General features: G+C 34.5%; 1 protein-coding gene across 2 annotated transcripts in view; it reads right to left on the minus strand.

Annotated features, from left to right (window-relative positions):
- The window catches only part of LOC108731457 (uncharacterized), a 156,160-nt gene that overhangs the window by 56,766 nt on the left and 80,906 nt on the right, over positions 1–18,488 (minus strand). For both annotated transcript variants that reach the window (XM_018461804.1, XM_018461803.1), the window contains exons 5-7: positions 10,833–11,441; positions 9,346–10,259; positions 1,027–1,316 (exon numbers count right to left, since the gene is read on the minus strand). In XM_018461804.1, coding sequence (XP_018317306.1) covers positions 1,027–1,316; positions 9,346–10,259; positions 10,833–11,441 — 1,813 coding nt within the window. The remainder of the gene's footprint in view (positions 1–1,026; positions 1,317–9,345; positions 10,260–10,832; positions 11,442–18,488) is intronic.

Below are 18,488 nucleotides of genomic sequence, written 5' to 3' on the forward strand. Positions count from 1 at the left end.
ATGTATCACGAAATAACCACTAGGTCTTTTGCACGCCCTACAGTAATCATTTTATGTAGATTATAATTTATGATGGCGCTACTTACTACAGTGACAAATCGATTCAACTCACAATAATTTCATTAATATTAACAGTAAGAAGCTGAAATTATAACTCAATACTAATACAACATAAAGGCATGTAACAAAGTAGTTGCGAGAAAATTACCCCCACTCCTTCTATTTTTTCTGACTCCTGTTGCGTAAATTCCAGTGCGGCGTATTTGCCGGGTTTACCCTATAATAATTATTCAAATATAAATAAATTGCTTACAAGCTTCCTCAGTTTGTGGTATACATATTAATTATCACGAACTCATAGAAGCAATTTATTTATATTTGATCTATTCTTGAAGCTATATTATTTTATTTTAATTATATAATTATTATTCATTGAGAATAATCAAATAAATAAATGATAAAATTAAGAAATGTTTCTTAAATAACGTCCAATTTCATCTTTTCTTGACTTTAAAATAAAGACAAATAAATAGCAATTAAATATTTTTCAATCAAAGTAGTTGCAAATACTTTCTTCGGAGTTAAGGAGAACTATTATAATCATTGATAAAACAACTTAATAAAAATAATTGTTGATCTTAATAAATAATTTGTACACTAAGGGAAAAATGTTTGATATTTGTAAATAAAATGATTATAATTATAGTCATTTTAGGTTGCCCCAACTATATATATTTGTTATTAGAACTATAAGGTTATTATTATTAATATTATAATAGTAATAATCATAATTATTATAGTAATACGAATTATAGTTACAAATACCAAAAATTTTTCTCTCAATGTAATTTCTCAAATATATCGAAGGCTTTATTGACTATTCATTTGGTTAAAAACATAATCACAAGTCTAATTACGACAAAATATATCAAGTCAACGTCTAATTTTCGTAAAATAAATATCGCGGAATCGCGTCGATGAAGGAATCTCGTCGAATGGAGGGACAATATAATAGCAAGGTTTTACCCATACTGATGCCAGAGCTGGACGGATCCTCATTCTTGGCGCCCCAGCTGCCAGCCAGGTTGAGTGCCAGCAGCGGCCGTTCCTTCAGCAACTCGGCGACCGATGCCAGACCCTCGCATCCACAGCCTAAATGGGGCAAGTGCAACGCCTGCACTTGAATGCAGTCGCGAAGTGCCTCGCAGACCCGGGACACTTGCTCACCGGACAGATTCATGTCGAGCACCAAACGCGACAGACTACCAGAGGCGTGACTCAAGCCGCGACAAAGAGCATTTACCACGCACTCCAGTCTGAAATCAATCGCATTAATGGCGGTGTTAATGGGACACTTAGGCATATTCTCGCATTTTATCATCGAATGCATTATAATGTCAAACTAAACCAGTTAAAATAAAATGAAACTTGGACGTTTATAAATCTTTTGAAGTCAGAAATTGTGTAAAACTCAAAGACATAGAGCATGGACTGCGCCGTCCGTATCTAAATAGTAGATATATCAAATGTAGTCAATAAAAATGAGAAAAAAGGAGCGTAAAGACGGCCAATCTCTTCTCTTTCTAAGATATTGGTTGAATAGAAACAGACAAGGACTGATCGTCTTCGTGTTCTTTCATTTTTATCGACACATAGATGGTGCAATCCATGACTTTCGTCTTTGGTAAAATTAACATTGAGAAACGAAGAATGTCATAGATAAATATAAGGCTTAATAATGTATAATTTTTGAGTTTTAGTATCAAATGTGTAAAACACTTTGTTATGCTCACAGAACACCTTTGATACACACCATAATTCAAAAATTATCTATTAAGCTTTCTGCCTATGACATCTTTTATATACCTGCACATTATAAACTACATTCTATGTAAAAACTAACTCATTTTATCAATGGGACATAATTTTCCATATAATAATTAATGTAGAGTCTTTGTCTCTTTTCATGCGGCTCAGTGAATTAATAATTTTGTTGTTAAATATACATATACATGTATGATGAATTAATTGTCCGTTATAAACTGCAAACATTTTTGGAGCTTCGTATACAAATTATATATGTAGTATCTGTTTACTCCTGAAACATGGTTAATATTGCAGTTATATAAAATATATTATATATATATATACATTTGGATTTGAATTATACTAAATGAAATGCGAGCGAAGGGAATTTCCATAACGTGTTACATTAGCGACATGTATTCCGATATAGGAATAAAAACTGCAGCGAATCAGAAGCGCCTGATGATGTGAAGGATGAAAAAAAAGGGATGCGCTTTCGGAGCCGCGAGCGCAAGATGCAACCAAAATTCGGTTGGCGCGGTGAGTTAGCGGCGTGGAAGTTCGGCGGACTCGTCGGCAAATATATTTATGCATATGTAATGCGCATTTCACGCTGTCTATTCACGGCGTTATTCCTCCAACGTATCTGGCGTGCGCGTAGATACGCATTATGCAAAGTCCCGACGCTCCTCTGGGGAACGTTAGGCGAAAGCCTGGATTTTCTCGCGCGTGGTAAGCCGACAACGAGCGAGCGGGAGAGAACGCTGGCGTTGCACATCCCGATTACTCTCGGCTCTCGAAAATTGGCCCAAGTCAGTAGTGTAAGTTCTAACTAGCGTTTAGAACTTCCTTCTCTTCCGCGAAGACGAGGAGGACGAGAAGGATTCCTTCACACCTTCCTATTATTCAGAGATGATGTGTTATTATGCTCTTCATGTCGTCGCGCGGTCTAATATTAATATAAATTAGTAATAATAATTTGCAACAACGGAGAAATGTTACATATATAACGGAAAATAAATGTAGACATTTTTAATCAAATAATATAAGATTATAGAGGGTTTTTCAAAAGCAGATATACTAATTGGCTATATTTAAATTCTTATTATTTTACAAAGCTATTGCTTAAAATAAAAATTTACAAGTAATTTTTTAATTAATTTTTTGAAAATTTTCATGGTATTTGGATTCGCATATTTCAGGATTACACTCTGTATAATAATTATATATGGATATATATTCACATGTGTGCGTGCGTGCGTGCGTGCGTGCGTGCGTGCGTGCGTGCGTGCGTGCGTGCGTGCGTGTGTGTGTGTGTGTGTGTGTGTGTGAACAAATTTAATATTTTTTTCTTTCCATTCTACTTTTATTTTTAAAATTTTCTCTCTTTTATATATTTCTTTTTCTTGTAATTCTTTTACTTTTATTTGTTTTATTCGCTTTTTTTAGATAACCTTTTTTTCATATTATCTGTTTCTTTCCATTATCTTTTCTTCATCAGTTCCTTTTCCTTTGATTTTTGCCTTTCCTTTATAGCGAATTACGTTACTGCGACCGAAGCTTTCCGAAGCTTTCGCGCGGAATTGGCCGTTCCGCCTTCGAGACGTGAGAGAATTGCAGGTGAAGCGCGCAAGCAGCGTATTCGCCAAAAGCGCGGGAGTGACGGCTAATAGTGCAGTTGTGAAAATGGCAGGCAATATTCTCGTAACGTGGATCATAATATTAATCGAGTATTCGCTCTGGCTTTCGACATTGTCGGAAAGTACGCAGGAAGAATTCGTAAACACCTTAGAAGGCGCATCACAGCAAATGTGATAATCCGCCGTATTTCACGCAAAAAGGAAGGAAAAAAGGGAGAATTTCCACGATGCAACTTGGCCACTTTGCATGGTAACTGGCTTCAAACAAGCGATAAAATATCGTGAATTTCAGAAATTTCACTCCGTATCTCGTTTGGTTGTCCGAATAAAAAAAACAGACTAAAAGATTCTTTAATTTAATAATTTTTAAACAGAGTTAAAAGGAAAGTATAACTCTTCGGATAAAGTTATATATTAAATAGCTGAAAGGTTATATAATGTAAATTATGTCACAAATAATTATTTTAGGAGAGAATAAATTACATTTCACTTTATTGTTCATTAGATGTATTTTTTACTATTTCTATTAAACATCTTCTATAATCGTTTGAAAAAAGTTATAGATAATCAAAGGATAAAGAATATAAAAATTTTCGAATGTTAAATAATATCATTATAAGATAAAATACGATAGATACGCAAAGATATTGAAGTTGATAAGATCACGTTGTGCTCGATTGTGGCTTTTATCTTGCAGCGTATGATAGCTTCAGTAATATCCAGAAAGAATGAACTCTTCAGGAATATTCAAAGCGACGATGGCCCGATCGATTCGTCCGAATAGAAAAGATAGACAGGAATATTGACTCTCGCACCACGAGAACAAAAGTGACGGCCTATGTTACGGAAAAGCGATTGAATGAAGCGTAAAGGGTTTGGTAAAGGTGGAACTGAAACAAGGAGAACGTTTCGACGAGAAACAATGAGCTGCCGCACATCGTCGAGAGAGAGTTTCTCCGTAGCAAATGGTAAATGTTCGTCCCCTTTTATCCCTCCGCCTCGCAGTTGCATCGTGGAAAAGATACTACTCTCGTGGAGTTTGAAGAGACTTCGCGAGAAGAGTTGTATATTCGGGTTGGTAGAAAAGACCGATGACGAAAAGTAGAGTGAACGAAAACCCAGCTTTTGTGAGCGTAATCGCATTTAGAATCAAATACAATAAGGAGGGAAAGAAGTTTCGGAAAATACTTTCCATGTTGCAAATATTTGGAAAATATGATTATCTTATTTACAATTAATTCGTTAAACGCCAATCAGATTTAAGTTATTTGTAATTTAAAATGTTTGGATTGAAGAAATCATTTCAAAAGCATTTCGGTTCGACATGTCTGGTTTGGTCCAGCAATTAAAAATCTATTTGCATTTTTGCGAGAGAGGATCAAATTTTTCATGTAAAGAAAGTGGCGAAGTGAAGAATAAAATCGTAATATGTATAACGGCGAAGAGAAAGTCTCCAGAGAAAAGCTCGAGGCAACGGGATAAAACCAGAGAGATTGAGGCTGTGAGATTCAATAAGAGAGTGCGAAAGGGTAAAAAAGGGGAGATAGTAAGCCCGGTCGCAAGTTAAAGTTCGCGGCGTGTCTCGTCGTTTTCTTTAATTTGCCGTCGTGACTCTCTTTCTCTTCTCTTTTTCTGCCTTTGTATCTTTTTCCACTGAGCTTTCTTTCGAGAACTTGTTATTGCCCGCACTCTTTGCAAAGAGTACATTCTCGTTGTTACGTACTGTGTGCATTCGTAATAGTCTCCTTTACCTCTCATTAAAAACGGGAATTCTCGCCATGTTCAGAATATATAATTCAACAAAAACTATATGTTGTCTAGAGGATAAATTCCCCGATAAAGATAAAAAGGTGCCTCTTGATTTTGAGATTGAACGAGATTAAATTTTTAAGGGGATGTTGAAGGGACGATCGAACTTAATCGATGTCGATAGTACAGACTTTTTTAATTCTAAATTAAAAATGTCGATAATAATAATAATATCTTTAATTAATCTCCTACATTACATCATTTTATCTCATTCAATTGCGTACATCTATCCTTATCTGATATATTACAGCTTGCAAGATCTAGCACCTATTGATCTGTTTTCCATTTCCATTCTAATACCCATATTTATAGTTAGGCCTTATATTTAAGGCTTCTTTAAATTTATCTTCAGTTGCTCTATGAATTATTTCATTAACTACTGAGCATCTAAAGATAAATTTAAGGAAGCCTTAAGTACAAGGTCTGACTAGGAATACACACATAGAGAAAAATGTTTGGTATTTGTAACTATAATTATATATTACTATAATTATGATTATTACTGCTATAATAATAATAACAGTAACTATATATATAGTTCCAGCAACAAATGTATATAATTGGCAACCTAAAATGACTATAATTATAGTCGTTATAACCATAAAATAGTTGAAATTACCATAAAAATGATTCAAGTGACTATAATTTTATAGTTACCATAAAAAATATGGTTGTCCCAAAATATAACTATAAAATTATAGTCACTTGAATCATTTTTATGGTAATTTCAACTATTGTATGGTTATAACAACTATAATTATAGTCATTTTAGGTTGCCAATTATATACATTTGTTGCTGGAACTATATATATAGTTACTGTTATTATTATTATAGCAGTAATAATCATAATTATAGTAATATATAATTATAGTTACAAATACCAAACATTTTTCTCTCTGTGCAGGCATAAGTCTTCGTTAAGCATACGTATAATTTGCAGTTGAATGAAAATCTTTTTTTTTTTAATTTTTAATCTTAGTTTTATAAACTCAATATTGTTCGTTTATGTAGTCCGACGGGTGATGCAACGTCATTTTGTCCCTATAGGAGCTATAGAACTTTTATATTAAAGAAACATTTACGTCAGGTGATAGCATTACGAGTTAAAAAATGTAAGATTTTAACTTTTTTATTTTAGATTTTAGTTTTTTTTTAATTTTATAAAGTCAACTACTCCATCTCCAAATTTTGCGTTTACTTCAATCCAAAAAGAATTTTTGATTCCGTTCAGTCAATTCGGAGATTTTTATACGTCTGTATCGATAATATCGTCACTGCAGCATTCCTTTAAGCAAAAGGCCAGATAGTTTTGCGTTCTGTTCGCAAAATGGTAATATTTATGTAAAATATAATTAAATACGTTTCATATTAAATCATATGTAACAAAACACATACAGATATGTTAAAAATCTAAAAAATAATCTAAATTAAAATAAATAATATAGATCGAGAACAAAGTTTGAGGAGAAAATAGAAAAAAAAATAAGACAATATAAATTAATTCATAAACCTATTTAGATAGAACTATTTAAGTATAGACACTTAATTAATATTTTTAAAAATTGATAGATGAGTCAAGTGGCAATTACAAACAACATATTCTAATAATAACGAATCGGCGGCGTTTCGAATTCTACACGATCGCTTGATCTTAAATTCGAGGTCGACATAACGCCAAGTTCATCGGTGAATCGAGTGTTACGAACCCGCCCGTGGAAATATTTTCTCCGTCTCCTCGGAGACACGGAGAAAAGAAGAGTTAAAGCGTCTCGGCGGAATCGAAAAACATAAAGCTTTAAATAGTCGAATGACGCCCGAATGCGCGCTTAAAATAAAAGAAATTGGTAAAGTTCGAGTGAAACCGCGGGAGTGTGAGCAAGAAATTAAAATCTACTGCAAAGAATATAAACGAAAATTCTCAAAAAGGTTCCTTCAGAAGTACCTTTGCGTACTGTGTAATGCAATTGCATGCATGTGGATCTGTTATGCGCGCAGATGCGTAAAATAGCCTTATTCTGCTTGATGAAGCAGCAGGAAAAATGTGGGAGTACGCAAACGAAAATAGTTTTATGCATAACTTCGTCCATGCTGCCGTCCATGGTATAAAGTAAATCAGTAGTTTAATTATTGTAATGTAGGTAAAACTCGGCACGCATTTATAGAACACGGGAGTTCAACAATGTAAATCTTTCGTTCTAGAGAACCACGAATTATCACTCTTTAATAACAGAAAGAAATTAATACGAAGCGATGACTATTTTTATTTTAATTTAAGGAAGATTGAGACGATATAAAATAGCTTTTACTAATTTTTTTTTTGCGGTACCCAGGCCGTAATTATTACAGTTCTCATTATGAAGCCGTCGTTGAATTTCTCACGGGTTAAAAACCGCAGATCGAAGTCTTTCTTGGCAGAAGTTTTCTCGTTCGTGAACGAGCCAAGCGCGCAAGTATGCGAATGTATATTCGCTCGATTCTCGCAAGGTAAACACGCTTTTTCCACGTCTGCCATTTCTTTGCTCCCTTCGGGCAAAGACAAATATCCGTGCGATGGACCCTTTCGTCGCCCTTCGTCGCGCGACAAAACAAATCTTCTCCGTGGGAATCGCGCGAGCCTGATGGAAATTTTGGGGATGGCCGCCGGATTTAACGGTAAATCCTGATGATTTATAGTATTTATACTATGTTCACGAACGCGCAGGCAAAAATCAATATTTTAAAATATTTACGGTTGTTACAAATGTAAGACAATATGATACTGATTATGACGAAAAATATTAATTATAGTGTAACGTATTACACAAATTCTAGAAAACTTTTTATTTCGAATTTATAATTTATGCTAAATATAAGTAATTTATTATATTTTTTAAAAAGAGACTCATTTATGATTTTTTCTTTTTTAGACGATATAAATCTTGATATAAGTACAGAAATCTATGTCCATCTATATAAAGATTAAAACTTTTTCATTAATTTTGTTCCCTTTATTTGTCTTTCTTCTTTTACTTTACCTCTCAACATAGAAATCTAAATATAGATCTCCGTTCGCTCTCTCGTCTTTTGCACTTCTTTTCGCGGCGCGGAAGAGCAAATATCCTCATTGGCCGTTTGTCCTGGCCAACCTCATATATGACCGAGCGGACAAGCAGACTTTCTGTAATAACTCTTCGTCATCGTCGAAGCTATCGACGGCGCCATATCGAGCGTCCTTGAGGTGCAATAATGCCGACACATTCGCTAGGTTCTTTATCCTTCGAGCTATTGAGTCGCGTAAGTGGATCCACGCGATGAGTCGCCCCGTAAAATAGTCTCGTATTTTTCAACGTAAAAAGTCATCGTTATATTTTATTGTTAATTGAAAAGTTCTATGGAACAATAGCACGGGAATTTTAGATGAAAATTCAATCGCGGTAAAATAAAAGATTAGTAATTAAAGTAAGTAAAAAGAAGCAGCGAAATGGCAATAAAACTGGTAGTAAAAGAAAAAGGAAAAAATTAGGAAATATAGAAGGAGTTTCACAATTATCTCATGCAATATTTTAATATTCTGGAAACAAAATAGAGTAAAAAATCCTAATATGCAGAATTTGTGCGATGAGATCCATAGTTGCACAGGCATGCCCATCAATCTATTATCTCTTAGTAAGACACGTGTCTGTGTAGTCACCCGCTTTAGCTCGCGAATTCTAAATGACATTACTAGTTATCACTGATCGAATATTCGGTTAATAATTCAAAAACTATTATAGCTTCAATATTTTTGTATTAGAACTTTTTACCCTACTTTATCTTCAGAATATTAAATACTACTATATGGTGATTATAAGACATCTTATAGAAAGAATAATTAAGCGGATAAACAAAAAATTCAAGATAAAAATATTATATGAGCTTCCCGCCTATGTACCAATCTCAGCAACTCAATTATATGACGGTAAACTCATCTGGCGCGTTGAACATAGTTTATTCTCCTGAAGTGCGCTTAACAGGCAATCTTATGAGTAGTTCGGAACTTGCCAATCCTCGGAGAGATTGGCAAGTTTAGAATTCGCTTCGGTAAGTGAGTATATCTGTAAAATGACTCACCTATCATGGGCCGCCTCCTCGAGACAAGTGATGACAAGCTCGAAGTCGTTGAGCTTCTTTTTGCCGAGCACGCTCTTTAAATGTCCGGCCAATCGTTGCGCTTCGTCTGCAGGGAACTCCTGTCCCAGCAGAGACGTGATCCTGACGAGTTTGACGCTCTCGTTACCAGCGAGCGCATCGAAGAAGTCGTCCAGATATCTTGGATCAGACCCACGTTCCACTTGAAACACCACTTCGAGCGCTTCAAGCGTGCAAGCGGGACTCTCGAGGATCCTGGCCCATCCTTCTAGCTCTAGAGGGGACGTGTGCACCAATGGGGCCGGAGGTCGTTCGTTGGGCGCGGGCCCGAATCCAGGACCCGCGCCAACCAGTCGGCAGACCGCTGAGATGTTGCCATCAGAGGCGCCGGCTGCCTTTAGCAATGAGAACACGGCTCTGGGTGGCACTTCCAGTGGGCATAATTGATTCAGAATCAAATGGGTCTTGGGACCCAACAAGCCGGCCAAATGACCGATGATGCCCGAGGGTAGGCCCTCCAATTCACGACGCAGAATGTTGGCATATTGCGCCACCGAAGTAAGATAGTACGCCGCCAGGAATTCCGCCACTGCCATATGAATAGGCGTGTAAAGGTCTGGTTTGCGTCTCTGACCGAAGGTCAGTCCCCTCGTGAGGAAACCGAGTCGAGTGACCTCGATGCCTCCACCTCGTGCCCTCAGCTCGGCTTCCGTGTAACAGCATCTGCCCTCCCTTAGGGCAGCCAGGGACACCTTGCCGAAGTCCTCGAGACGCTTCCTACAATGGCCTGGAATCTCCTCGTTATAGGGAATCGGCGGATCTAAGCTCCTTTTCACGATGCACTTCACCGCTGCTTGTACGAGGGCGCTTGTCTCAGTCGGTAGATTTCCGGAGTCCTGATAAGCAAAATCATGCTCATGAATCAAGATATTCTATAGGATTTTCTAGGGCTCTCTACGTTATACGTTGTCTGAATCGAAAAGTGAATCATTTCCAAAGGATATACAAAGAAAAAAAATTTATATAGTCATAATAAAATTGTCACGTACATATTCATAAATAATGTAAAGACAATCATTTTTAGATATTACAAAAAATACTTTAGATATTATTTATAATAAAAAAATCAATTTTGTTAAACGATAGTAGAAATATATTTATTAAAAATAAATTTACGTAAAAATAAATTTTCACGCAAAAATAATTTATGTAAAAATAAAAATTCATTGCTAAATTCATTTTATCGTTAAAGACAATGTTTCTAGCGCACGCGAGTCTTTAAATAAAATTAATAAAAACTATGTGATATAATTCGATGTTTTATATTAATAAATATTTATTTTCATGGTTACAAGTTTTATACGATTTGTTAATATTTTTCTTTTAAGAAATAAGAGGCGTAATTTTCTAAATAAAATTCTTCGCATTCTAACTAGCAGGCATCCGATATTTCTAGTCACAAATCCTACCTGATACAAACAGCAGAGCATAATCCAACCGAGCGGATGCTGGCCGAGCTGCCTGACGGATTGCGGTTGCACGTTAAGCGCCTCAAGAAACTCGCAGGCCTTTTCGGCGATGTCGTTGTGAATGAAATAGGCCACGCAGAGTCGTTCGACGTGCGGCCACTCGAGGCCGGCTAGATGGATTCTGCGTTGAACCAAGGGTGCGAGAGCGGTCGAATTGCTAGGCGAGCACGTGACCAGGATCCTGGCGTCTGGGAACAATCGTCCTTCTAGGAGGTCGGCCGCATCGCCGAGTGATGCTCGGCCGCCCACACACTCATCGTAACCGTCCAGGACGAAGAGCACGCGGTCCTCCATCAGGTGTAAAGTACGCCATACCTGGGCGACCGCATCGCCCAACGCAGCCGTTCTTGGGAATAATTCTCGCGCCAGGTAATTCAAGACGGGGCTACCGCGAAGCTCGCGCAGTGGCACGATAAACGCCAAAGCGGGGCCGTCGCTCTGTGTCGCCCACTGATGCAGTAGTCGCAGACAGAGAGTGGTCCGGCCACTTCCGGGGCCACCCTCGATAGCGACGCGCCGCGGCGCCTCGGATACAGTACCATCGCTCAGCTGGAAATCATAATTTGTTTCACGTGAATAACATGTAATAATAAACATTAGAAAAACAAGTTTAACACTTCTGGCAAAAAAAATATCGATCGCTATCCTCTTATCAAGATTTACTTTGATATTATTATTATTAATCATTATAATCATTATTATAATCAAAGTATTATAATCACAATAAGGTATTATAAATCAATATATATTTTGATTAGGTTATAATTAAGGTATTATAAATCAATATATATTTTGATTAGGTTATAATTAAGGTATTATAGTTACGATTGATGTGGAACGCAAATTTGTGCAAAATACTTGAACCATTCCTGATCCGTTGTTTAAATTAAAAAAAATTTTTTGCCACAATTATTCAAAATTTTCAACAACAAGAATAAATTGGAGCATTTCCCACAGCGGATTAGAAGAAAACAAACATGTAACATTAGTGTTTAATTTAAATTTCACATAACAAAACGCGACAGCAAAATGTATTATGCAGAGTTCGTGTAAAAGAAAAATAAAAAAATACTGCGAATTAACTAAAGTAAACTCGTGACAAGCGTCATTTACGTAGACCGCAGACGACTGGCCGAGTAAGGAATAAAAAGAGTTAATGCGATGAATTACGAAGTAATAGTTTTTTCGTATAGCGAAAATTCTTTCCGTATAATCGGTGATGCGAGAATAAGGGAAAAAGTTTAGTCACTTCTTCGTAATCAACTTCTTGGATACTTCTTAGATTCCTGATCTCCAGTTAGAGCCAATTAGAACCTAAACCTTCTCCGCAAACCTCTAATTCTTTTCAATAGATCAACCGTCATTTGGAACTTTGTAACACTTCCAACACCTTATCGCCTGTTACATGTGAAATCAACGTCTTGTAATCTATACAATTTGACAAAATTATGGCAAAATGTTTCTCCACGAGAATCGATATGTTTCTTGAACATTTCTTTCTGTGTTTGTGAAGTTACGAATTTTTCTCAAATTTTACCTATTAGGCTCCAAATTAAAGTTTTTTTTAATACGAGGTGTTACAAGAAATTTAACTCCATTCAATTAGACTATTAGACAATAACGTTTATTACATGAAAAAAATGGTTTCGTTGAGGTATCAAAAATTTAAATACAGATCTGAAAGTAATTTTGTTAGACTATCAAAATGGTTATATTATTAAAAAGCTCAAAATTGTTGCTAGAATGTTAACATTTTTTTGCGGCATTGCATATCATATGCTTGAGTTTCCTACATAATTATTTTGATGGTCCAACAAAATTATTTTCAAATCTGTATTTACCTAAATTTTTAGATATTTAGTAAAATTGTTTCTTTCGTATAAATAGTGCAGCATAGTAAATTACTTTATAATTTTATAATGCTGTTCTGACCGTCCATTCGTTTGACAGTCCGTTTGCAAGATTTTTCAGAAACGGCTTAACTTTTTCAAATTCTGTTATGTTTCGATATTTTTAACAAAGTTTTTTCAAGTTTAATTACAGGTTTTTTACTGCACTATTTCGTTGTAAAGGGTTTATTATATTTGTGTATATATATATATATATTTTCACATTATTATATTTGTGTTACTTGTATCTGCAGTCTTATTGCAAAAAGCGCTTTGCTCTCGATAGTCGTGAAATATCAGAGCTCTGACATGCTCGCTAACAACAAATATCGCACGCGCGGAGTAATGCTATCTGTCCACTTGCCACCAATCCCTGACAGTACAGTAGTGTATTATGCTCGAATAGGAAGTAAAAATATTACGCGTTACAGTTACAGCATTATGCAAACGATTAGCAAGAGCAGGCGATTAAACCACGTTTGTTTCGCATCGTATAACGCTGAGGGCAACGCCGTTAACCAACGGTTAGACTGCCGTGCCGTCGATGGTGGTGGCGAACGATCGACGATCGATATCGGTAAGCAGTATCTCGATTCTCGTAATCGATAACTGTAATCCGCAGTACGCGGAACACGCGGCGTTTGCCGGTCATTCACTCTGTCAGCAATAATCGATCCGATCGCGCGCGGCGTACACAATCTGTCGGCCGATGGATAACAGCACCGGCCATTATACAGGGTACGATTGCAACATCCGGTTATTGGAATACTGCGGATGAAAAAGAGTACGATACGAGTCCATTCATTGTATAGGCGTGCTTCCCAAACAATTTTGAACTGATAAAATATATATTTGATAGAACTTTTATTGCATAAAGCATATCTATATCAACACACCTGTATCTATACTGATGACGTATATATGACATGTATGCCGGAGATGTTCAAATATTACACCAATTCACTGCCTGAGAGAGTCAGAGATTCCTGGATTAAATTTGAATATTTTTATTCAAATCGAAAATTTGATTGGCTTAATTTAATTTTTTCACTATCTTTAGTTTAGATAGTGTTCGATAAAATGTTAAAAGATTTAAGGTATGCACAGAAGGATTGCGATAGATCATTAGCAGATTAATTGTTCCTTACTTCAAAAGTGACAACTAAAAAAATTAAGTTTTTCAGTAAAGGGAAGAAACTATTTTTTAATTTAATAGAAAATTATTGACTAATAAATCGGCAAAAAAGAATACACTCTTAAAAATCAAACGTCATTTTTATTTCACATGGCGACCCTTAAAAGTGACCCTTTTTCAGTTGTGATGATTTTGATACCCTACAAAATTATAACAAATTCGGAATAATTCATTAAAAATGGCACAATTTAAAAGATCACTAACATTGAAAAAAATAATCTTGCAGTTAAAGCGAAAAATAATCCAAATACGAAAAGTTAGTTAAAATCGATAAATAGTTAGCAAGTACTGCGCGATATTGGATATGCATTAATCTAATCAATATAGATGGCAGAGAGAAAATTTATATCTGAACCATTCGTCAAATTTATCAAGAAAGTCTCTCTGTAACATTCAATCAGATGACTGTGATTGTAATTCATATTTAGCAGTATTTCATTATGAGATCAAAATTTTCTTGCATAAATTGTTAGAATATTGTGCTATAAATTCTACCCATATAATACATAATTTTCTATTAAATACAAGAAACAACAATTCTAGAGCTGAAGCTGCAGCAAAATCTTTTTTCGCGTAAACAGTTTATATTTACTTTGATCAGCTAAAATGACTAAATTCAAAATAAAACAATTTCTTCTTTAAGCTTCGGTCATTAAAATTATTTTAACTCGAAATCTAATTTTTTATAAAAGATTTTGACTTTTATTTACAAAAACGACACAACTCAAAATTGTCATGCATTCTTATAAAAGGTATTATGATTTCTTGTAGAAGGTATTAGAAGGTATTAATATGATCTTTTTGAAAATCTTAAAAACGATAAAATGCTATTTGACCGATGGAAGCTAAAGTTAAATTAATTAACTTTTGCTGATTGATAGAGTAATCTTTACCTAATTCATTCATAGTAGAGGAGAAGGTGGTATTATGGCACCCCAGTTACATTTTACACAATAACTTGGTAAATAATCAATATTTAAGTTCAAAACTTGACAATTATATTCGTTAAAATGTTGTTGAATCGATTCTGGACTCAAAGTTATGAAATATTTCTTACTTAGGAATCTTAAGATACTATTAATAAAAATGTGCCGACATTGCATAATGCGACTCGAAGAAAAAAAAATGGGTTTTAATGTGGCCTTCCATAAAAAAAATAGTCTTAAAATATTAGTTTTGTTTAGAAAATAGTATTTGGTTACAAAATTAACAAAAAAGTAAAACATTTTAGAATATATCAAATAAATGTGTATAAGGGAAGGTGGTGTATCTTTGACCAATTTTGACATTTTTTTTGTGCAAGTTGTATTTTGATGTCTAAAAATTCAAAAAAATTCTAAAATATTCTTTGAAGTGTTGATAGTAACATATATTTTTTATAGATTTAAATTGTTATGTTTTGTATATCTTGTTTTACAATAGAAAAAAAATTGAATTTTGTTGAAAGGATGTATAAAGATAAAATATTAATTGCACATTAATAAACGTGTGTATAAAGATAAGATATTCAACAAAAGTTTAATTTTATTTATATTTTTATATTTTTAATGTCTTTTTACACCACATATACAACTTTATATATAAAATATATAAAAATAAAAATAAACTTTGCCATACAAAGATTTTCGTTTTTGCATGAAACGATTGAATCTGGCAAAAATAGTGTCCTTCGTTCATTTCATTCAAAATCGCGTTTAATGAGCATAATTTTATTAATATTGGAGGTGAGATAGCTAAACTAAATGATTATCTGACGTCGTATTGACTGGTCAAAGGTACAATATCAGTTACTTGTTAAAGGTACAACGCTTGCTTACTTTCTATTTGTTATTACTTTTATAAATTAAGGTTAAGATTGACAGTATTAAATTTTAAATAATTTTTTCTGAATATCTATTTAACATTTTAGGCAATTCCAACATTAGACAGAATACATATACAACATTTTACGAGATTAAAAAGCGTCTTGAAATTACTTCATTCGAACGCTTGAAAACAATAAATGGTTTTTCACAGGAATATAATTCTATTCATTGTTATAATTATAAATTATAAAACACCTCTGGTACTCGTACTACAAACTACATATTTTTACTTTTAAAAATATCCAATAGATTTTTTATAAATTCAAGTGGTTAAAGGTACAACTGATCAAAGGAACACCATGTTCCCTTACATTCACATAACTTCTGCATATAAGCTGCTCAGTACTAAAAATCTCACTATTACAAATATAGTACACGTAATATAAACTATACATTAATAGTAGAGCTACAAACGATTATCAAATAATTATTTTGATACGAAAACCTTAAGAAAGAGGCCGCGAATAATCAATACGCATAGAGGGCCACATTAGCAAAATGCCATGTTATTATTTAAATTTGCATAACTCAAAGTATATACAGTCAAATAAAATATTAAATAGCAAACAATACACTCAAATATACACATATTCGTGTGATAATACGTTCAAGTTAAAGAAAAATGACACATATTCGTGTGATAATACGCTCAAGTTAAAGAAAAATGAGGAAATAGGTGCAATTAAATGCTAAAATGTACTTTAGAAACGTTTCGAAATACTTGAAAGTAAAAATGTTATAAAATAAGTGCTGAACATTAAGTATTGACGTATTATGTATCATGATGTAACGGTGAGATACTGAACAAATAATTCCATAAGTAATCAATAGGATTCGCTATATAATAGAGGAGATATTAAGGGGGGTCACAATATCTGCACTGGCCATAATACCATCTTCTCCTCTAATAACTCGAAAATTATATTTTTTAGTTGTGTCACTTGTGAAATGGGGGTATATTATAAAATATTTACTATTAAACTGATATTATCAAATCTTAAACATTTTTTATTAAGAAAGACGAGTTCAATCGTTCGACTGACGTTCAATTGAAATTAATTGATTCAAGCGTTAACCGAGAGGGATTAACGAAACGTCGATAGCAGGACGCGGGTTTTTGATGAGATAATGCAACAACGTAGATGCACGAAGGATCGTAAGCTCGTTACCGGATAATCCGCCGCAGAATAATTCCTGCGTCATGCGGGATCTACCTATCAATCCTTTGATAGGGCCGCATTTGTTCTGGCCACTTCCAGCCGCAACCAATTTCGAATGCTGAGAAACGAGGAGCAGGCGAGGAAAATATCCCGCAGAAACGACGGATGCGAAGTGCGTCAGGAACGGTCGCATTGAAAAGATACAGGGCGATAAATCCTTCGTTTCCGAGGAGATTAGAAAGTCTACACGCTCGTAAATATTCTTCGATAAACCGCAATGGGGAGGCATGTTGAAGGCAGACGACATTCGTTATTGTATTACGTGAGGAGGGTAAAAGTGGATTATTCAAATATAATTTGATGAAATCGTCGATTTCCCGTAGCAGTAATGGAAAGGCAATTTTTTCATGATAGCAACGTGTACTCCTGAAATTTTTATATAAACAAAACTTTTATAGAAATTATTTTCATTTCTTCGACAGCAATTCTAAAAAAAGGAAATCAAACAATATTAAGCGAAAAATTGACGATGGGATGAAACATACATAAATGAAAAATGCCATATTCGATTAAAGAAATTTTTTGTGTCTAATCATATTTTTTATAAATTTATATAATTTCCAGTTCAAAGCAATGTCGATTATTTATCGGCCTTAAAATGCAGTCCTAAACTGAAGTTGGAGTAGTAACATTATAAATTAAATTGACGAATAATTTAATATTATTGATACAAGTAAGCATCTTAGAAAGCTGTTAACAATTTAATATTAATATGCATCTTAAAAAGCTTTGGGCTGTATTTTAAGACCGACAAATAATCCGCGCACAGTTTGCTTGAACTGGAAATTGTATAAATTCACAGAAATATTATTAGGCATGAAAAATTGCCTTGACTGAATATAGTAGTATTTTTCATTCGTGTGTAAATAAAATTTAAATGCATTGTAATTATATAGATACATGTATCACTTAGATATAATGTGAATTACGTGGAAACTATATATGTATATAATTTCCACGTAATTCTTAATTAATATATATTTAATACATATCATATTAAATTATTACATTGCATAATCATTACATTCATTAATTATGATGCAACAATAAATACTTATATTAATACAACATATGTCAGTGCCAATTATTTCCCCTGGTGATCCAATTAAATACAACAACAAATTCGTGAAGGAATGAGTTGAAAACGATAGCAGTACGTCTACAAATCTCAGCGAAAAAGATCGGTGCGGACCGTATTCATGCGATACGCAAGAGATATCGCGCTTCATCCCGCCGCGGGAAATTTAAGGAGACAGTGATACAGGAAGCGAAGGGCGTTTCACAGGAGCGATGTGTCTCTTCACGAGCATATCGTGGAAAGAAACGCGATGTGAAAGATTCGCTGCGGGATCATGCCAGCCAGGTCGCGACGTTTTCAGATATACGTCCTCGCATATATCGGAAACGGCAGGCAGCGATTGGACGTG

Source organism: Mycetomoellerius zeteki, unplaced genomic scaffold, assembly GCF_001594055.1.
Source record: "Mycetomoellerius zeteki isolate Tzet28-1 unplaced genomic scaffold, Tzet1.0 scaffold128, whole genome shotgun sequence".
In the NCBI taxonomy this organism is placed as follows: Eukaryota; Metazoa; Arthropoda; class Insecta; order Hymenoptera; family Formicidae; genus Mycetomoellerius; species Mycetomoellerius zeteki.